Below are 21,253 nucleotides of genomic sequence, written 5' to 3'. Positions count from 1 at the left end.
TGATGAAAGATATCCCCGACAGTGTTATTTGTTAATGAAGAGCTGGATGAATGTGGTAGAATTACTTGGGCAACTCATGTTAAATATTTACACGACATTTAAGATTTTGGTTATGTGTGACACGAGCAGAATATTGGTAGTGTAATTGTTTCTTGCAGCTGTTTAGAGTCTTGTAAATTAAGGTATTATTCACACCTTAAGATATTATTGGATATGGAATATTATGTTACAGCTTTCAGAAATAGAGACCATAGACGTATACTGTGCCTGTTGAGATAACCTATACGGAGTAATCTGGGCAGAAGAGAGGATATTGTTTATTCACAACGCTTTTGTCACCTATGTAACAATGGTTATATTGATCATGAGGACGAAGTCCATTTTGTGTTTGTCTGTCCGTTTTACGCATCATTAAGACAACTGGTGAGGTGAGGTGAAATGGGGTTTAACGTGGCGTCCAAGATTATTGCACATATAGCGACGTGCATGTACGTGTGTGTGTTTGTGTGGCTGCTTGTACTAGTCCGGACTAATGCCGATTTATAGTGCTAGCTCACTGAGATACCATGCCGCAGTTTAACATGAATATCCCACTCAGACACAGTATACTGACTCCGAGCCGACCAGTCCTTGTTTTAGCCCTTAATGCCGAGCGCGAGACAGGGTAACAACAAGTACCATCTTTCAACGTCTTTTGGTATGGATCGGGATCGAACCCAGGACCTTCCGCTCTCAGGGTGGAAGCTCTACCACTAGACCACGGAGGCGGTATTAAGACAACAGAATATTCCTGTAACATTTTATAACAATCCATGTATTAATACCTTTAGCAATCTCTTCAATAACCAAATTGGCTGTATACTCAAAAATATAGATAAGTATGTGAAGGAAGCTCAATTATTACGTACAAAGACCTAATATTATACACTAAGTATTGTTTTCAATGTAAATTGCCTCAGTTGTGTGTTACTACATGTAACTGAAATGTACATTGGCCTATGGCCTCCCATACATGAATACACATATATAAGAACTAAATACATTTCTTGTTCTTTCCTTAGATGTATAAAACATCAAGTAACAACTCAACAAATAATACAAATACAGTTGCATCAATCACTAGAATTACCTTGTATAAACGAGTACGTGTATTTACTGATGATGTTTTAGAATACATGGGATGTTACCTTGATGACGCCAAAAGGATGATCGGTGCTACTTGGGTGACGCGGAACGACATGACCCATGGGTGGTGTTTAAATTATTGCAGGAAGGGTCGTCACAAGTATGCAGCATTGCAGGTCAGCTTTATAATTAGGCATATCCAAATGTCATAAAGTTTAAACGTAAAAATGTATCTTGCTAACTGCTGACATTGAATTTGATATTTCATGAGTCTTGTGAAGGAGCGATTTTCATATTTTAAAATGTTCTCTGGTTACGAGAATCAAAGTCATAGTTTTTTCTGTTTCAGTTCTACAACCATTGCTTCTGTTGAGACTCTGATGTATTCTGGGAACTACACTGGTTTTAGCCCTTGACCAAGTAGAGTTGTCTTGTAGTGTAATGTAAAGTGATTATATTCTCTGTTTCAGTATTTCAGCTATTGCTTCTGTGGAGACTCCATCAACATAGCCAGATATCCAAAGAAACCGGAAAGTGACTGCAATCAACCTTGCAAGGGAAATAGAAGTGAAATTTGTGGCGGTTCATGGAGAAATTCCCTTTACATGATGTTCTAAAAAATAAAACATTTATTAAACATTGAGCTTTTTTCAATTCTGTCAGTTTTTTCTTTTACTGTTTGTCCCTTTAAATCGAACATACAGTAATGAATAATTTTTATATGTAAACATAGAATGCATCGGGAGAGGTGGCATGCAAAGATGTAAGCAAAACCATCATTACTATTTCCTAAATGGCCAAACACAACTGATCAACGTACCACTTTATACACATTTGAATAGTGCAAACGTGATCCCTTCAACTTCAATAACTATTTGGATTTCAGCAAATCAATCGAGCTCAGATGCTACTGTGATCGTCAATGGCCAATATGTTTAATCCAGATGGTATGAAAGTAAATCAGTTTTACAATATAACAGACATAAAACAATATATTCACATCACTTCTTAAATATGCTAATATAGTAGGTAGTATTTGTTGTAAATGCACAGGCTATGGTTGTCAGTGTTTAATACTTTCAAGTTACTTATACACATACTTATTACGTTCAAGCAAATAAACATTCAGGTTCATGTATATGTCAAAAGTAGTTCTTCCTCGATATTTAACCAAATGCTTACACCAGATATACAATATACACGGTTAATAAATTTCATATTAACAATACATATAAACGATACACAAGCAACATGTAAACCTACCAGGTTTGTGGGCCTTGGTTGATACCACACCTGCGGACCATGTCGGGTATCCGTTATGGCAATGATCACTGATGCCGGTTTTAGAGTGCTAACCTACTGATATACCATGCGGCAGTTTAACATGTTAAGGTTCAGGGAATATGTCAAAACAAACTTGATGTTTAATCATTGAATATGTATAATACCTGCAAATTTAAGGGCTCGTGATATCAATCACTGGATTGTCTGGTCCAGACTCGATTATTTACAATTTCAGGGATTATACATATTCCCTTATTCGACATAACCTGTAACATATACACTTGCACAAGAACAAAAAATTACTTGGTAACATAACTATGAAAATGCCCGTGATCCCGATTGAAATCTACTGTAAAAACAACGATACTTTTATGAGGTAAAATCATGCCTGCTTTGATCTCTGGACAATAAAAGCAACAAGAACCCCTCCATAAATATAAGAATTTTCTGTCAATACAGAGCCGATTGTACGAGTCCGACTATATCACGAGCAAATGTTTATGAATCACTATCAAATAGTGATGATACTAGGTCTTCGCGAAACGATTAGCGTGTCGTGCCCCTTCGGTGGCACCCGTCACAAACGCATTCAAAGTCAAGTCAATTATCCACCTGAAAAAGACACGAGAACATATGGTATAAGTCAAAATAGGGAATAGCTTCAGACAAAGTTTTTGTCACTAATACGTCAAATTTTGAATAAAATTCCTTAAACCTTTTGAAAGATTTACTGAGAAACAGATCAGCATTAAGGGGAGCGCAATTGGCACCCACGGGGATGCCTACTTATTGCCTATATGTTTTACCCACAAAGTTTACATAGAGATTATCAATGAGGTAGTCCGGTATTTCGCATGCTTACTTGTTTGTCGTGTATTGGGTCTCTTTGGGTCACTGTGTTGAGATTAGACGAAGACTGGTGAGAAATTGGAGGATGGTGGTGCACTCGGGCTGAATGTCTTGAGGATAACATTCAAGTGGCCAAGTGAAACATACCTATGTTTTTGCGTTTTCGAGCAACAAGCCAGTAGGTAAAGGCGCGACACGTCTCTATTTAAAAGTTGCTTCCCTTACACGTGCCAGGAACTGCTGGTCAGTGTTTTGAATCAAAGGTTCGCTGTGATCTTGGTCTGTTCATATATACCAGATGCAACTGAAAAGTAGCAACATATTTGTTGATTACATAAAACGATGCACCGTGAAATATTTGAATCTGAGTATTTTATTCTGCTTGTTCTTTGTCATAGGGATAAGATGGCTACCGAGTGGTCGTATTATCATTCCGTAGATATTTGTTCGTGCCCTGAAACACAAGATATACAAAATATCTATGTGGAATGTTTATGTAGGCGTAAACCAAACTAAGTTTCACATACTCAAAACATTTAATACAGTATGATTAAGGGATCATTTTCTAAGAGCAGTCAGCCAATCGATAGCAACCTGTTACATTTATATGTATTCGTCTACGTAATTGAGGTAGATAACCAATTTCAGACACGATGGTCCATATTTTACATGTTTAAGACATTCTACTATGTCACGTCATTAACATCCATTGTCATCATCCCCTAAAGACCGAGTGGCGAGCTATAGTTATCTTTACCCTTTTAAATAGTGTTAAAATTAACATGATTTTGATATATGGGATGTCAAAGTTTCACACGATACATTTTAAATACGATACAATACGAATAATAAATACACGTGTTAAGATAAAAACATTGAAGGTTCAAATACTCACATACTCACAACTCCTGGCAAGTAAACATTTATTTCCTTTCCCATGCATTTATCCGACTGGCAGAAGTAACTAAAACGGACATAAAATATTCACAACACATCCGTAAAACAGAACCAGTTTCCCCAGTGCCTGTGATCTGTGGTTGTAGTTCTCAACTCTTTAATGTGCGACTGTTCGTGACAGACCTAAGCTGTATTTAACTAAGAGGCTATGCAACTAATCAGGAAGGAAGTTAGTGTTAGTTGAAGTAAATTGTACAACATGATTTATTAAAGACTGGTTCCTTATTACAGTGAGTGTGGTTTTACGCCGCCTTTAGCAATATTCCAGCATATCACGGCGGGGACACCAAAAATAGGATTCACACAGTGTACCAATGTGGAGAATCGAACCCGTGACGAGCAAACGCTTTAACCACAAAGCTACCCCAACGCCGCTCCTTGTTAGAGAGTAGGAGTATAATGTGGCAGAGGTGCGAGTGAGTGAATGGAGATGTACGCCCAATGAATATTACAGTGTCCGATGTGACCAACAATACACACCGTCAGTGCACGATCACAAACAATCCAACCTATCATTATTCTGCTTTTGCAACAAGCATCGGTTCCACTTTGGATAGCCAGATGAAATGGTGAATATTAACCTGGCCGTGTGCCATACACACAGCAACAGTGGAGCACAGCCTAAAACCCAGAACAGACTTACTATTCATAAACTAAAGTAAATATCAATACGTCGTCCGCTTATAACGTTACCAAGCCTTTCTACATGATTCATCGCTTGACTCTCTTATGTACCTTTACACCATGTCAGGAAAAACAAAACACAACACATGTTGTTATCACCTCAGCAGATGGTGATGACGATAATTCTGGTTTCCTTTACAATGACACGCACTTACATACCAAATGATACATGGATATGTAGCAATCGCGTTGTAGAAGTCAGGTCTTTTATCAACGAATATGCAGCTGTTGTTGGCAGGACAGACACAAACTTGCTGACCTTGCAGCTACCAGTCATACGATGTTAATGTATTATACATTTCATGATATGAGTATTCAACAATTTAAGATTTTCGATATTATTCAGTGTCATATGCAATATTTTACTTTAAAATGACGCTAACTATTTTTGTAATGTTACTGAATGAACTTCCATGATTGTGTATATACAAAAGTACTTAATTAATATTTAAATGTTTGTATGACATTTAAATCACAAACATGCACATCTCCTGGAGAGAATTTAACAATGAGACTATTGTGTTTCTAGCTGGCCGACTTATCAGGGTTTCCGTACGTCTATGTGTGATCTGGTTTGTGTAGACTGGTGAATGTTTAAAGTTCAAATACCCTTGATCGCACCCATGACGCCTACACTAACACACATATCTTTATTGACATATTGTTTGTAATTGTATATTAGTGTTGCTTGTTAACACAAACTCTATTCTGTTCACCTGATATAACAATTGTACGCCTATCATCATGCTTTCAAGTATCATTTGTTGGAGCTGATGCTACATTCTAAATTCCAGATGTAATAACATGAAAACTATCCATTCATGTAAATATATAAGTGCCCTGTGAATTAACTCTTTTGCATATAAATAGTTTTATATTATAGTTAACGGTATTCATGTGACTAGTCAAGCCGAAAGAAAAGCATTTTGAACTAAAACATAACAGGGAACGACATTTATTTTCCCTTTCCCTTAACAAATGGGAATAACATTTGCTGTATGTCTTACGTTGATCTAGTTTCTTTGATAGACAACTGGAATATTTTCCTGTGTGTCCAAAGTCTATATTTGGTGGATAAGCCTTGGCACATTATCACTGATATTATTATAACGTCAGTTGATTTTACCATCAACTGTATATGACAAATAATGAAAATAAATTCACACATAAATCACTAAAACAACCTTTTAAAATCGAGTTTGAGTACTGTAATTATGATGTTTTTGATAAACATGGGATGTTACCATGATGACGCTAACAGAATCCTCGCTGATCAGGTTGATCAGAACGACATAACCCATGGGTAGTGTTGCAAGCGTTGCAGGAAGGGTGATCACATGTATACAGGGTTGCAGTTACGCTGGCTGAAAATGACACAACCCCACACCACCCCACCCCACCCCACCCATCCCCACCCCACCCCACCCCACCCCACCCGACCCCACCCCACCCCAAACCATTATCCATTATACGAGTGAGTCAGAGTAAACAGAGCCTTTGTATAAATTCATGTATTTAGCAGAGGGCGATACTTTTAAAATCGTTTCTTAAACACTATCAAAACTTGATACTAGGTGCACTGGTGTACCATGTTTAAGCATACTCTTCGACAGCATCTCTACTGATTTTAAAGTTGTAATCCCAATACCAGGCTGATCAAGATATTGTGAGCCATATCTGAATAACTAGCGAAGGCTGGCAGTCATAAGCAGTGAAACTTACAAAATGAGTAAATTTACTTGAACTAACATTAACTTCCTTCATGAAGAGTTGCATAGCCTCTTAGTTAAATACAGCTTAGGTCTGTGACGAACAGTCGCACATTAAAGAGTTGAGAACAACAACCACAGATCACAGGCAATGGGGAAACTGGTTCTGTTTTACGAATGTGTTGTTGTGAATATTTTATGTCCGTTTTAGTTACTTCTGCCAGTCGGATAAAAAAATGGGAAAGGAAATAAATGTTTACTGGCCAAGAGTTGGGGCACAAGTCATGATAATTCCAATAATCATCGTAGTTGCACTGACCAATACATCGGCAGTTTCGTCATCTGTGAGTATGTGAGTATTTGAACCTTCAATTGAGAGAGAGACACACACAGAGAGAGACAGAGAGAGAGAGAGAGAGAGAGAGAGAGAGAGAGAGAGAGAGAGAGAGAGAGAATCCACTTCCATAACTAGTACTTAAACAATGATGTTTAACTTTGCTTTATTAGTTTATAAACGGGGTATTTCTAATCAAACGTAGGGTAGTGGTAATATATTTTAGACGGAATAAGTTGGTATAAAAATTATATATTTGGGTGATTGTCTGGTTTCTAAGATACCCCTACACAAACACCTGTCTTATGTCAGATCCGTGTCACATACCTTCCTTACATTAACAAGAACATGTAATGATGTTCTGGCAGGTCGAAACCAGTTCAAATATTGACAGGTGTCTCAAAGGCATGACAGAAAAACAGATGTTCATAGTTCATACGGGGTAATGGGGCGACCCTTGAATAGTGGTGATGGCAGTGTAATGGTGTTTTAGACTGAAAAAACAGTTCGAGTCTGGATGGTTGATCAAAGACGATTTTGATAAAAGCAAGTATACATCCTCGAGTTTTATGCGGGTAATAGAGCGACCATTGAAAAGAGTTGTAATGGTGTTTTCGCGTGAAGAATCCATTTCGATTGGTATCGAGTTTGGAGAAGCATTTTTATCAACTCGCTCACTCATTCACTTGATGGCTTCTGCATGTGACACCTACGTGTTAAGAAGGACCATAAATGGCACATACGAAGGCCATTGTTAGTCACCAGATAGCATTAATCACCCAGATCACAAGATCCGCAGGCATTACAGTTGCATGTCATACATCTGTCTGTACTGCCGTTATGATAGGTGGTTTAGACGAATGGCCTGGTGTTCAGTGGCTGTTTGTGACAGTGTCACTGCCAGAGAAGCCATGTAAACAATACTCGCTGAAATCTTCATTCTATAGAGAAGGGAGAACAGTTCGTAACATAAGGCGAAATGGACGAGAACGTTTGACGACGTCGATCACCAAATAGGCATAGTCCCTGGCTCTACTGTGATATCTCTACGCACTAGAGAAGTTGGGAAATGCACGTTTGAAGCCTTATTAGTTATGGAGAGGTGGTGAAAATCGGGTTTAACGTCGCTTTCAAGTTTACTACACTTATATAGCGATCTGCATGCATGTGTGCGTGTGTGTGTCCGTTTGCGAAAGTTCGGACTAGAGCCGGCTTTATAGTGCTAGCCTACCATATGAGACGCCTAGTGAGACACTACTTTGTTTAACATGGATACCCCACTCAGACTCCAGGCCTACCAGTCCTAGTTTTATCCTCTTAGTGCCGGGCGCCAGGCAGGAAAACAACAAGTACCGTGTCTTTTGGTACGGTTTCCGCGCAGACGCTCTATTCACTCGACAACGGAGGTAGTCTTTTGATTATGGAATCTGTGCTTCTGGCTTCTCTCGGTACAGCAAAACCCTGACGACACATACACATGTCATATATGACATGAGCACTGGAACATTGGACTTTACTATCGCTCTATCGTCAATATGCGAAAAGTGAGAGCGATGTGAAGCGTGAACAGGTTGTCTCAGCGACAGCCAAGTCAGTTCTGATAATATTTCCGGGTGGCTCAAAGACTCAGCTTCACATCGATATGCGATATGTGCAAATGTGGTGACTGAGAAATCTCGCGGCGGCGGCGCCCAGCGTTTCTGAGTTTGAATTTGAAACCGTAATTATATAAGAGACACATGGAGGAATGTTTTATGTATACATTGTTATGAAGCAACTACTAGTATTACAAAAACAAGAAACTTATACCGGTATAGTTAGCCAAAAGCTCGCATGCAAGGACTGATATGAGGACTTACTTGGGAATCCAGTTCCTGTGCTGTTATTAGATTCACCCGGACTGTAAATCTTTATGTAACCAAGTAAGCTGCTGCCGCCAAGGTTCGCAGTGACGTGCACTGCACTGACAATCAGGCAAACTACAGCAGTTGAAACCAAGACGTTCATTGTCACTGTGATGCGAGACCCAGAGTGTACTTGCAACTGACGCTGATTCAGTATCGATGGCAACTTATATAGATACCTCCAAATATCGGCCTTCTGATTGGTCCACGTGAGGTTTTACCACTGAGAGTAGTCGCCTATTCTATATGGTGAAGTGTCATTCCCATCGATTCTGTAAACATGTGGCATGTCAAATGATATCAATAACACAACGTAATATTGTATGTGCTTGCTGAATGGCCGATAGTTGATTTGATTTGATTGTATGGCGCGCTCATCTTCTTGCGAACACCCTGTATCATCACCAATTGATAGCGACTTTTGTACGTCAAGATAAATCACATTAACAGATAGTCGGTGATTTCTGCAGGAACTTACTTCGGGTGAACCCATTATGTCTCATTAATCATGGTTCGTGGTAGAAGTAAACTATGCACATAACAGTAAGACAGAAAGCGACAAAAACACAGTGTGTCACAAATCCGTCTTTTCTTGTTAGACTGTTAGACACATCTGCTTGTCATAAGAGGCGACAGAAATAAGTAAGTGACAGACCCGGTGACACGGTTGACGACGTGTTTCATCGTGCTCCCACTCCCAATCTAGTTTGTCTGGACCAGAAACGATTCCTTACAGGATTCCTTAGACCGTGATATAGCTGGATTATTGCCGAAAAAAATAAACTTTGAACATATCAGTATACAGAGGAGAAAGACACCATTATACATATAAGAATGACACATGCCGCCTTTTATTGAAACCATAAGACATGGCAATGAGATGTGGTGCATTTGGCTTTTGTCTGTTGTAATTAATATACAAGCAATAAATGAAATCTTGTGAAAGTGAAACATGTTTCTAAAAATTCATCATTTTTAAGAAGCTCATGTGCTCATAAACGAACTGCCAACGCCATTGTCATGTTTCTGACAAAAGACGCTGCATCAGCCATGGTCAGAAGAGGTGAGGTGAGGTGAGGTGAGTGGGGTTTAACGTCGCGTCCAAGATTATTGCACTTACATAGAGGCGTGCATTTACGGATTCCGTAGTGGAATTGAACTGAGTGTATCGGTAACAAAGGCGGCAAATGGTGCTGTGGTGGACATCAAAATGGCGTGCAACAGAAGTCTGCCATTCTCCTCTTCGGATATTTCCTATAGCGATGTTCCGATCGGCAGCGCTGAACCTCGGCATTTTCGAACTTGAAAAATGTTAACAATTGAATGACAAATTATTGGTTTATACTTGCCTTTTTATAGACACTACCACGAGTTACGAATGCCATACCTTGTACGTACATTCTGCTTTACTGTTTTCCTCCATGACATTTTTGAACAAGTTTGAAAACAATGCCGTTTAAGACATTGCAAATCGACAATGGCTGCGTTTTGACGCACCGTTTCTCGAATGTCAGGCCACCAACATTTTCTAATAACATATACTGAACGAAATTAAAAACTTCACAATCCTAAAATTTTAACATATTGACCAATTATCATTGTGGGTCCTTATTGTGTATTTAAACAGTAATGGCCACGTATTGTCTTCAGATAACACCCGTTTTTGTGCAGGTGAATCGATCAAAATCATGAACACAGCAAAAGTGGTTTTTCACGTGCAACTGGTCACGTGGCCATAATACCGTACGTGTTTTCAGCCATGCTTGGTAGCAGTCATTAACAAGAAAAGAAAAACACAAGAAAACAAAAGTCTTTACGGCCATTTGTCATGCCACGCCTTTCAAATGTGCAACGTGAACGTGCCATCGGCATGTTGCAGACGGGAACGTCCGTAGCTGAAGTCGCAAGGACGATGGGTTGTAGTCGACGGACTGTTTATGATTTACAGACCCGTCTACAGCAAACGGGTACCACTGCTGATCGCCCTCGGCCAGGTCGACCACGTATGACGTCACATGCAGAGGATCGTCAGGTTGTCTTACGTCACCTCCGTAACCGATTTTTGACGGCTACATCAACCAGAAATGAACTTTTTAGGGGTAGACTGAGTGCGCAAACTGTTTGAAATTGTCTGAGAACTGCTCACCTTCAAGCACGACGGCCATACTGCGGGTCGATTCTGACTCAATTACACAGACGTCAACATCAATCGTGGGCACAGCGACACTTACGATGGACTCAGAAGAATTGGAATCAAGTCGTCTTCAGTGATGAATCCCGATTTAATCTTCAATTTGCTGATGGTAGGGCGAGGGTGTGGAGGCGCCGTCATGAACGTTACGCCCCGTGTTGTGTACAGGAAGTTGACAGATTTCGAGGCGGAAGTGTCATGGTGTGGGGTGCTTTCTGTGGCAATGCACGTTCCAGGCTTCTTGTCATCCGTGGCAACCTCAACGCTGCTGCTTACCGCGACCAGGTACTGGCACCCGGTTTGATCTTCCAACACGACAATGCCAGACCCCACACATCAATTTTGACAAGGAATTTCCTTCAGAATGCGGGAGTCAACGTCATGGACTGGCCGTCAAGGTCTCCCGACCTCAATCCCATCGAACACGTCTGGGATGCTCTTGGCAGAAGTCTGCGCACTCTCCAGAACCAACCACAGAATTTGCATGATCTTGGCACCATTTTGCAGCAACATTGGCGTTGCCTTCCCAATCATGTGTTCACAAGCATCACAAGGTCCATGTGGAGGCGTTGTGTGACCGTTGTCAATGCACATGGAGGCCATACACGCTACTGAACTTGTGTGCCATCAGATTCTCGAGCTTGGGACTTATGATTATGAACTGTTGACTTATGAACTGTTGATGTTATTACCGAATACCGTAGGTGCTTTGAACAAATTATGGTTACCACCGTTAATTAAAATCCTTCTTTGGACATTAATGATTATAGATTACCTTCTCTAATACATTTGTCCGTTGTATATCATATATGGGAAGTTTTTATTTTGACTCAGTATATATCCAATTCATATACCGGAATGTTTGGGTAGTCAGGTTCAATAAACTACATACTACCTGTGCGGGGTTTTTTTAAGAGTGTATTTACAAAAAGAAGAAATTTCGTTGTTGTTGTTGTTGTTTTTGTTGTTGTTGTTGCAGCTCTGTTGTTCATCTTTTCAGAGCAGGACAACAAATATTCAGGCGGAGCGGTAGTAGAGGACCTTTATCGGATACGATAAGCGCTATATAACTTTAAAAGTGTAAGCTGACAACATATGGAGTTTGAACTGCCTATTGACTGTGAAAGTGTGCAATCTGCTACCATATAAATTTACCTGACTAATACACAGATTTCAGCGCGGCCGCTTGGCAGCCGCATCGGTCGTGTTACATGCTATACGGCTGTACTTCCATCGTTTAACAATTAAGATTTACGTGATATGGGGCTTTCTTATTTTCTGGTGGTTAATGTCTTCCACCAGCGGACTAATGCGGGATTGCATTTTGCCATCTGTCTCATCTATGCATGTTCTGCCGTGTCGGAATTCTGATAAAACGCTCTTTCTAAATATGTAAACGTGAATATTCTGTTGCGTCTGGTACCAGGCCAGATAAAAACGCCAAAACGGCGTTTTCCCTAACTGTACTTTATTCAGAAATATTGTGTTATAGCAGGTATAGCTCCTACATATCACCGCGTGAAGATGCGGGGTAGAATAGGTCTGCAGCAACCCATGCTTGCCGTAAAATGGCAACTTATGAAAGTTAAAGATACCTCGGTTTTGATATAAGCACAACTTCCTATGCCTGCTGTGATAAAATTTTCTGACCCTGAGCTAGCAAGATTAACACCCAGATACTTGTATGTGGAGACCAGCCTGAATCGACCAGCCTTTCGAAACACTACAACTTTAGTCTTATTCGTATTAACCTATACTCAACCTCTGGTGACCAATGACAGTGCTATCAAATAAAATAATACGAGAATAAACAAATCTAATAAATTTACTTTCGTAAGAGGCGAGTAACGGGATCGGGTTACCACAATCCCAAAGGAACTTGGAACTATACCCTCGGCTTCATGGTCTCATTATTTATATCTATTGTGCGTTAGAAACCCTTTTGAAGCGTGTGTGTTAGTGTCATTTGTCATTAAGTCATTTGCGTGCGTGTGTGCGAGTGCGTGCGTGCGTGCGTGCGTGCGTGGTGTCCGATACATTTGTGGTGAATACGGGCTGTACTGAGAAAGACGCACACCAGGGTGAACTTCCACGTTTGAGACAAGGTGTTTCACCTCTTCTGTTTCCAACATACGGACATGCTATATATCAACATATTGTCCCTTATCTGCTGCTTTCAAAAGCCAAACCTTTTTTGTAATTGCATACTCCGACAGAAGCTATATACGCAATTCTCGCTGTAATTTTCTCTATCATTGTTAAATCATTCGAGAGATAGCTTTCATTTGTTATCTATCTATAACAAATAGCAAAATGGACGTGGACGATGTCGTACGTTGACCCGGAGGAAATCAGTAGGTGATGCACTTGGCTACATTTTGATATGTGATATGCGTGTATGTGGTGCATTCTCTGTGTGACATCGGTTGGGGCAAACAAGATGCACAAATGTTTGTTATTAATTCCGTGCTTCATTCGTGTCCGCCATACGCTTGGAACGTGTTTTCGGACTGTTTTCGGAGAAGAAAAACGTGACGACACACGAATATGTGACCTTAAAGCTGAGACACTGGGCTTTACATCAATAGTGACCACGATACTCTGTCGTCAATGGACGAAACACGAGAGTTGCGTGAAGCGTGAAACCTGTCGTACATTTGGTCATCGACGACTTGCGTGCCCCACGGCTTCGATCCAGTGGCAGCCAAGTCAATTCTGATAACACCCCCGGGTAGCCCAAAGAAAGTGTGCACGTGTGGTCTTGCAGATGGTGTCCCCAGCTGACGCCGTTATATGAAGCCTCCTTTGCATATTACTTAAGATACATGCGTCATTGTAATATATCATCCTGGGGATTGTATTTCTGAAAAATAGCTTACGTGAAGAGAACATCTGTTTGTTTACCGAGTGAGTGCATATAACACTACATGCTCTCTGACGGGGTGTGAAACTAATTTGAACAGGTGCCACCGGTGGAGAACGATACGAGGTGCCACCTAGTGTCATTAGTAATTGACAACGATAGATAAACACATGGTTCTGATATAGTTGGATTCGTACAACGGACTGTGCTTTTATGAGAGATTTATTATGAAGATAGAAATGGTTCTGCCGTTTTTATTTGCATGCAAGCAGGATATTGTGCATCAAATGTTTTAAGTTCATAGCTAATAGATACATTCAACAATTCAAACGCCATTGGTTATACACAATGTGTTTTTAGTTTAAACATATTTTATTCTCATGAAAAGGATTGGGCGCAAGTTATCACAGCTTAGAACGCCCTCTCCCATATATTTACATGTATGCTTATTTACAGTTAATAAATCAAATGACAGAAAGGAAATAAAAGAGATATAGAAACGTATATACATTCATATTGCTCACTATGTATAATACAGATGTATGTTTATTTAACTGGCGAGTAATAATATAATATCAATGATATTATAAGATTTTTTTCCACACACAAAATAGGAAAACACAACAAAGGGGTGTTAGCTGCATATAAACGTCGATCTCTGTACGACAACGACTACGTAAACAGAACCCTAGCATTATCAAATGTTCAGTTTTAGTTGAAATGGTTTTGTTAGTTACATGAATATCGCTGACTATACCATGGCGCGATTTATATGCAAAAGATTAAAATTTTAATGGCAGACATACATTTACATTTATATTTATATTAAATCTGGAATTTTGAATGTAGCATCAGCTCCATCAAATGATAGGTATTAGATTGATGATATGCATAAAGAGAAGAGAGTTTGTGTTAACAAATCATCATTGTTGTCATATCGCACACTAATGTACAATATACAAACAATAGATTAATAGGGGTGTTAATGTGTGTGTAATGGGCGGAATCAAAGGTATTTGAATTTAAACCTTCACCAAACTGCACAAATCTGATCACAAATAGACACACGGAAACCCTGATAAGTCCTTTCTACACTGAGAAGTACGACGTATAAATTCAAAGTTAAATTCACTTAGAAGGATATGTGCATGTCGGTTGTTTAATTATCATACAAACATTTAATCATTATTTTACATTTTGTACATTTATTATCATGACAAGGAAAATAATTGAGAAACATAACACAATTAACCAGTGTTATTACAAAATGAAATATCGAATGTGACGAAATAATATACATAACATTTATCAATAAGCAAATGTTTGACGTGTAGGAATAGATTTACATTGTGCACAGTAGGCAAGTCTGTTGACTGTGTCTGTCCCATCAACAACAGCTGAATATTCTTTGATAACATCTGTACTTGTTTGTCAACAAGCGTTTGTTACATGTGTCATTTGGCGAGTAAGCGCGTGTTATTGTAATGGGACATAGTTTTATCGTCATGTCCACTTTCTGAGGTGATTACTATATGTGTTGTTTATCCAGACATCTGATTCAACCTGGTTTCCGTGGCGTGAAAGTGTTTAAGAGTTAATCAATAGATCATACTGAGAGCAGTGGTAGTGTTTCAAGCGGACTTCCTGCATGATTATTAACAGACACGTACATGTATAACTGCAACCTACGATTCAAGCTGTTTTCAACTGTAAATGTTATTGCTACTGACCAGTTATGCTGGCAATCGAAGTTATCCTGTCCCTTTTGAGATTCCACGCCATAATATTTCCGAAGTAGAATACCTCCACCTCACTCACTCACTCACTCACTGTTAGTATTGAACTAATGACATCCAATCTAATCAAGTAAGTAGAAAATTACCTTTAATTTAGTAAGTATTAACTGATATCAACCTAATGAATACATATTGTTTGCACAATATAATAATACTTCTCTCCTCGCCATAATAAACATAATCTGTCTTGTCTCACACAAGTCGCAGAAGCTTCAGTAACCAGCATAGCCACCTTTAGCATTCACGTGTTTTTGACAACTTCGGTACATGCTGTTCATCGGAAGTTTTACAGAGGGGTTATTTGGTTCATTGGATATCCCCACCCACACTATCACACTTTCTCTTCCTAATGGTAGACGTTGAGCAACATTGACGTTAGAAAATATCTGACCTTGACGACAATAAACACGGGCCCATCCACCATTGAACTGGGGCGATGACCGTGACTCATCTGTGAACATTGTCTCTGCCCACCGACAATGGTTCCACCGGATGTGACGTCTGCACCAATCTCGGCCAATCCTTCGAGTAGTGGTGGTCAGACTGCAGGAAGCCGGCATGGCAAAACTCGGTCTCACAGGTGATTCTAATGGTCCAGTCGGACACGTTAGTTCCTCTGGTAGCTCTGACAGAGAGACTGTATCAGTACAAAGTGATGCCATTTGGCCTCGAGAATGTTCCAGACACCTTCCAGCATATCAGAAATGACAATACAACCAACCTTGAGGGGGGTCATCAATGAGAGGGGCGAACACCTGAAGAGGATCTAAGCCTTCTTCGGGAGACCCACTGAAGCCAAGCTGACCATTAATTTAGTGAAAAATGAAGCCGGGCAACTTTTAGGTAGCGTATTAGGCCAAAGTCAGGTGCAGACCATACAAACAAACGTCTGAGATATTGCAAGATTCCAAGTTCCACAAAGCACAAAACAACTTGGGATTTCTGGGTTTGGCTGGTGACTATTGTAAAGTTTTCAACATTTCTTACATTTGGTAGACCCTCACACTGATTTGCTGGGCTGAAAGTTGAAATTTGTTTAGGACAGCAATTATGAGGCTGGTTTTGTGAAAATTAAAGCCATTCTCACTAACTCTCCTGTTCTCCAAGCACTAAACTTTGAAACATCTTTCAAATTGGAAGTAGATGCCAGTGACATTGGTGCTGGAGGTGTCTTTTTGCAGGAAGATGCATCCGGCTTTAATCCCGAAGATGTCTGGCAGTCACAAAGCGCTGTGGCAACGACGTTGTCATGAGGAAGCGGTTCCAGAACGGGGGCCATTCTGAACAGCATAAGTTGCCCAGAGTCTGCCGACAACGCTTTGTCTTACATTTAGATGCTGAGCCAGTTCTCTGAGTTTGTCCATCTTGTAGCCAGCCAATGGCCCTTCCCCTGTCTTGGATATTCACTTGTCATCGAATCATCTTCAAATTACAAACTATTGGATGTATAATGCTCAGCCCTTTTAATGCTTCAATTGGCATTCATCGAATGACACACATCCAAAACAAATCATACACAAATGGTGCATGACGTGTGTTATGTGGCAGTGAATGTTATTGTTAAACAATGATTATAACTGTATTACGAGTTCCTGTTGAGATTCGGTAGAAGCGTATTGCTTGTATTTGGACAATGATTAGTTGTTATGAATGTAGAACTATTTAATGTAAGCAGCGGTGAGGAAGTTCCGGAATGCCAAGCATGAAAGAAACATGTTGAATATTTTGTGACGTGATGTGACTGTGTGAAAAGTTCTGGAAGCTAGTTGGACTATATAAGTGGAGTGGGCGCGTGCCCCTGTCTCATATCACATCTCATTTCAGATTTTATCTGTCATTATCAAGACCAGCTTTTGCGTGAAGATCACTTATCACCCCAGATTCCCTGCCAAGGTATTTCTTGAAAGCTTGCTGCTGGGTGAATACTAGTATATTATTATGACTGACTTTTGCAAGTACCACTGTCACTGCCATTATATTATACACTGAACCGCAAAAGAAACGTCACCCCAAGTAACATTGCATGAAAAGTTGTCATTTAAATATCTGGGTAACTTTTGTCAAAGTTTCTAAAATTAAACATCACCTTGTCCGGAAAATGAAATTTGATGATAAAAAACAAAGCAGATGACAATGAAACCGATCGCAGAAACGCATCACGGCAACGGCCATGGTAACTCGATGCACGTGAGTTCGGTGTAGATTAAAATGCACATGCGTTTCCCTATTTCTTGCCCTATAAACATCCACCAAGATCGGATAACATTCATTCGTTATTGAATTGCAGACAAGCAGACACATCCACTGTCAAAGGCCACACCGAGGACCCATTCTGACACCACATCATCGCCGGCACCGTCTTCAGTGGGCAACACAGCACCAGCATTGGCGCCACCAGCAGTGGAGAAGAGTCCTCTTCTCAGACGAGAGCCGTTACTGTATCTCAACAGCAGATGGCAGAGAGAGTCTGGCGACGCCGCGTGGAACGTTATTCGGATGCTTGTGTTGTTGAGAGAGACTCGTGGGGTGGTCCGAGCATCATGGTGTGGGGGCGGAATTGGTCTTGCGCAGAGGGTCGGCCCTATGGTCTTCCAGAACATCGGTCCAGGGAGAGGCAATGGTGTCACAGCAGCTCGGTGCATTAATCAAGTCTTGAGACCACACGCCATACATTATTTGGCATGTCGCTGCACCCACGAGTTTCAGCATGATCACGCCCGTCCCCACACTGCGAGGTGGCCCGCCCTCACACTGCAAACACGAAAACGTCGTTTTTTTTTCCGTATATGGTCATGGGACGGAAAAACGACGTTATTTGGACGTTTTCAAACCATCGTTTTTCCGTCCAAATAACGTCGTTATTTGACATCGGAATTTACTGGGAGAGAACGATATCATCAAGCTCCTCCCTTTCTTGATTGACATTGTCAATCAAGCAACAGCGTCTACCGGTATTTCTACTTCTCAGATTTCATTGGTCAGTTCTCGCGTCTTAGATTACAGGCCCGCGTTGGACGCTGCACTCGAAGCGCTTAGCGGAAGTAATGAAATCAATCGTTCTGCGCATGCGGATTACTTAATGCCTTGTCCATATTTTCCGTTCTGTGCACGCGCGATTTCGCGTATTGTTTCCGATATTTCATGTCACCACTATTTGACAATGGTTCATAAACACAGTCTCGTGAAAGTTCGGAATCGTACAATTCCAAACTGGTTATGCCTATTCAGACTAATGCTTGCTCTCTTAAACTGTATAGTTTTGAAAGAAACAAGTAACTCCATTTAAATTGAAGAGGAGCCCCAGTGATATGGGAGATTCCGGGATGAACCTATTCTATGGCTATCTAGGCTGCCACCCAAACCGATCCAAACTGTATCGTGATGTCTTCAGAAATACAATTTCTTTCAATATTTATACTACGAGATAGTAAGGTTAACGCTTACTCACCAGTGGAACAAGAGACCATATAATCTATTATATGGTCTCTGGTGGAATGTAGACAATATCGCTAATACAGACATAACGTATTTGAATGTTAATACTAAAGACAAACACTCATTATTTTTGCAGTCACGATATAACTCTTATACACGTTTATTGGTAACTTTCATCAGTTTTGCTCTTCATTTTAATAACTTTGTTTTCACATATACATGTAGCAATACCCGACAAGCCTGTCATACATAATTATGGGGCAGCTTTCAATTTTGTACTGACTTACTCTGGTGTTCGTGAGCGAAGCTTATTGGCTTGGGTGTTACACCCCGTTTTTTCTGGTAATCCGATTATTATTTTTTATCTAATGACACCATGTTCACTGGACTACGGCTCTACACACTTCTACCAGGTCGAACATCGTGGATCCTCATACTGTACCTGAAGAGAATCAGAGTTCATATGCTAATCCATCTGCGAATACCGTCCAGCTCAAGATAACCTCACTTGTTGCTAAATTTATGAACTATACCTCCCCCCCATGCATGATAATAAACTATACCGGTATTCTTTAGCATATGATGATATGTTTGGCTTTCTGCCAATGTTGTCCGTATATGGTGGTTTTAGTAACCATTGCACTTCGTCTCTGTTAGGTTATCGCTGAACTGATTGTATCGGAACTCAGCAGCGCTACCGCAGAATGTTGGTCCAACTCTGCAGGGGGCATTTTCAGTGGCTTCAACCGCCCTGAAATGTTTTTGCCTTGCTTCCAAGTTTGTGGACAAGTGAAATCGTATGAAATTTGGCTATTATAGGTCGCTATCTCTTTTTTGATTACCAAATAAAGTCAATTCATAGTATTCGGTTGTGAAGAAGCTTACAACTTTGTAACACTTATTCATCTCATTCCAATAGAGCTACTCGTGCTCACATAAAGTTGGAGTTATTATGTCACTGTTTTATTTCTTTAAAAATATATTACGTGTTCATGAATAACAATTAAGATGCACATTCAATTTCCGATACAAGTATAAGTGTGTTTTACGCCACAATCAGTCAAAGACCAACGTTGTCTGGTTTGATGACATTGTGTACACCCTATCCCCATTTAAGTCTCCTCTGTGCGTATTCCTGGTGACGAAAAGCCCCCATGTACCTGGGAATCTCATTAATACATTCATGCGCGGCATTCTCTACCTTAACAAGATAAGTTAGCATGCTTATCCAATTCAAACTACCATCCCGCCCAAGATGAATTTGGATTTACCAATCCCTGAATTCAGAAGTCGTGCGTTACGAAGCTCCTCCAAGTCGTCATCAATATCCGTAAATGTCTGTGATATTATTTCCCACCCAAAGCCGAATATACATTCATTGTGCTTTCTTGATGACAAATGTTATAACTGGGATAACACTTTCCAAGTAAAGTACAGATTCTCGTACTTTTTGGGGTTGACTCCCGTCCGGGATTTGAGCCCACACTGTGAGTAAGGCACCCAATCGCCAGCACACAAAGTCAGCGATCTAACGCATTCTCAGTAAACTACATATTCTCGTAATTTTTAGGGTTGAGATAATAGACGTTGATGGACAAATTAAAGCCAAAACTTAACTTATGAATGATTGGTAATGGGCAATGGACAATGGGCAAACGGGAGGCCGGGGTAATCAGCGCCAATTATCTGTTGGCTTCCCCTGTTACGTTTCCTTCTTTGCTATCTTTTTACTTTTGTGTTCTTACAGGTACATATATAAGTTCTCTGTCTCATTGCATTTATTCACCCGATGGAGGAGTAAGTATATATGCCGAAATGTTGTGTTCCTCATAATAAAGACGTTGACATTCAAATTATTTTCCTCATATGTATCACTTCTTAATGCCCTTCAAAGACTCAATCTAGCTTTGTTTTTAAATGTGGAGATATTTGCTTAGAATATAATATGGCCATGCCTATAAACATTTGGGTCGGATATAGTTATTGTTCGATGGATGTTGGGGAATGGTGGGAGGATAGATTATGTATGTAAGCACGAATACCGATACATGAGGGCGGATATAGTTATAGTTCAATGGATGTAGGGGAATGGTAGGAGGGTGTATGTATGTAAGCACGAATA

At 40.2% G+C, this 21,253-nt stretch overlaps 1 protein-coding gene and 1 pseudogene across 1 annotated transcript in view; both read right to left on the bottom strand.

The window, feature by feature from the left end:
* LOC139450184 (uncharacterized) overlaps positions 1–17,060 on the bottom strand; it is a 102,197-nt gene extending 85,137 nt beyond the window's left edge. Inside the window, exons 1-3 of the mRNA XM_071231858.1 lie at positions 17,025–17,060; positions 16,418–16,496; positions 16,088–16,321 (exon numbers count right to left, since the gene is read on the bottom strand). Of these exons, the coding sequence (XP_071087959.1) occupies positions 16,088–16,321; positions 16,418–16,496; positions 17,025–17,060 (349 nt within the window). The remainder of the gene's footprint in view (positions 1–16,087; positions 16,322–16,417; positions 16,497–17,024) is intronic.
* The window catches only part of LOC139450817 (uncharacterized), a 456,581-nt pseudogene that overhangs the window by 367,863 nt on the left and 67,465 nt on the right, over positions 1–21,253 (bottom strand).

The sequence above is a fragment of the Haliotis cracherodii genome, unplaced genomic scaffold, assembly GCF_022045235.1.
Source record: "Haliotis cracherodii isolate W230 unplaced genomic scaffold, xgHalCrac1.p SCAF_8, whole genome shotgun sequence".
Taxonomy (NCBI): Eukaryota; Metazoa; Mollusca; class Gastropoda; order Lepetellida; family Haliotidae; genus Haliotis; species Haliotis cracherodii.
Note: the sequence above shows the minus strand (reverse complement) of the source record. Positions and strands in the feature narration are given on the sequence as shown.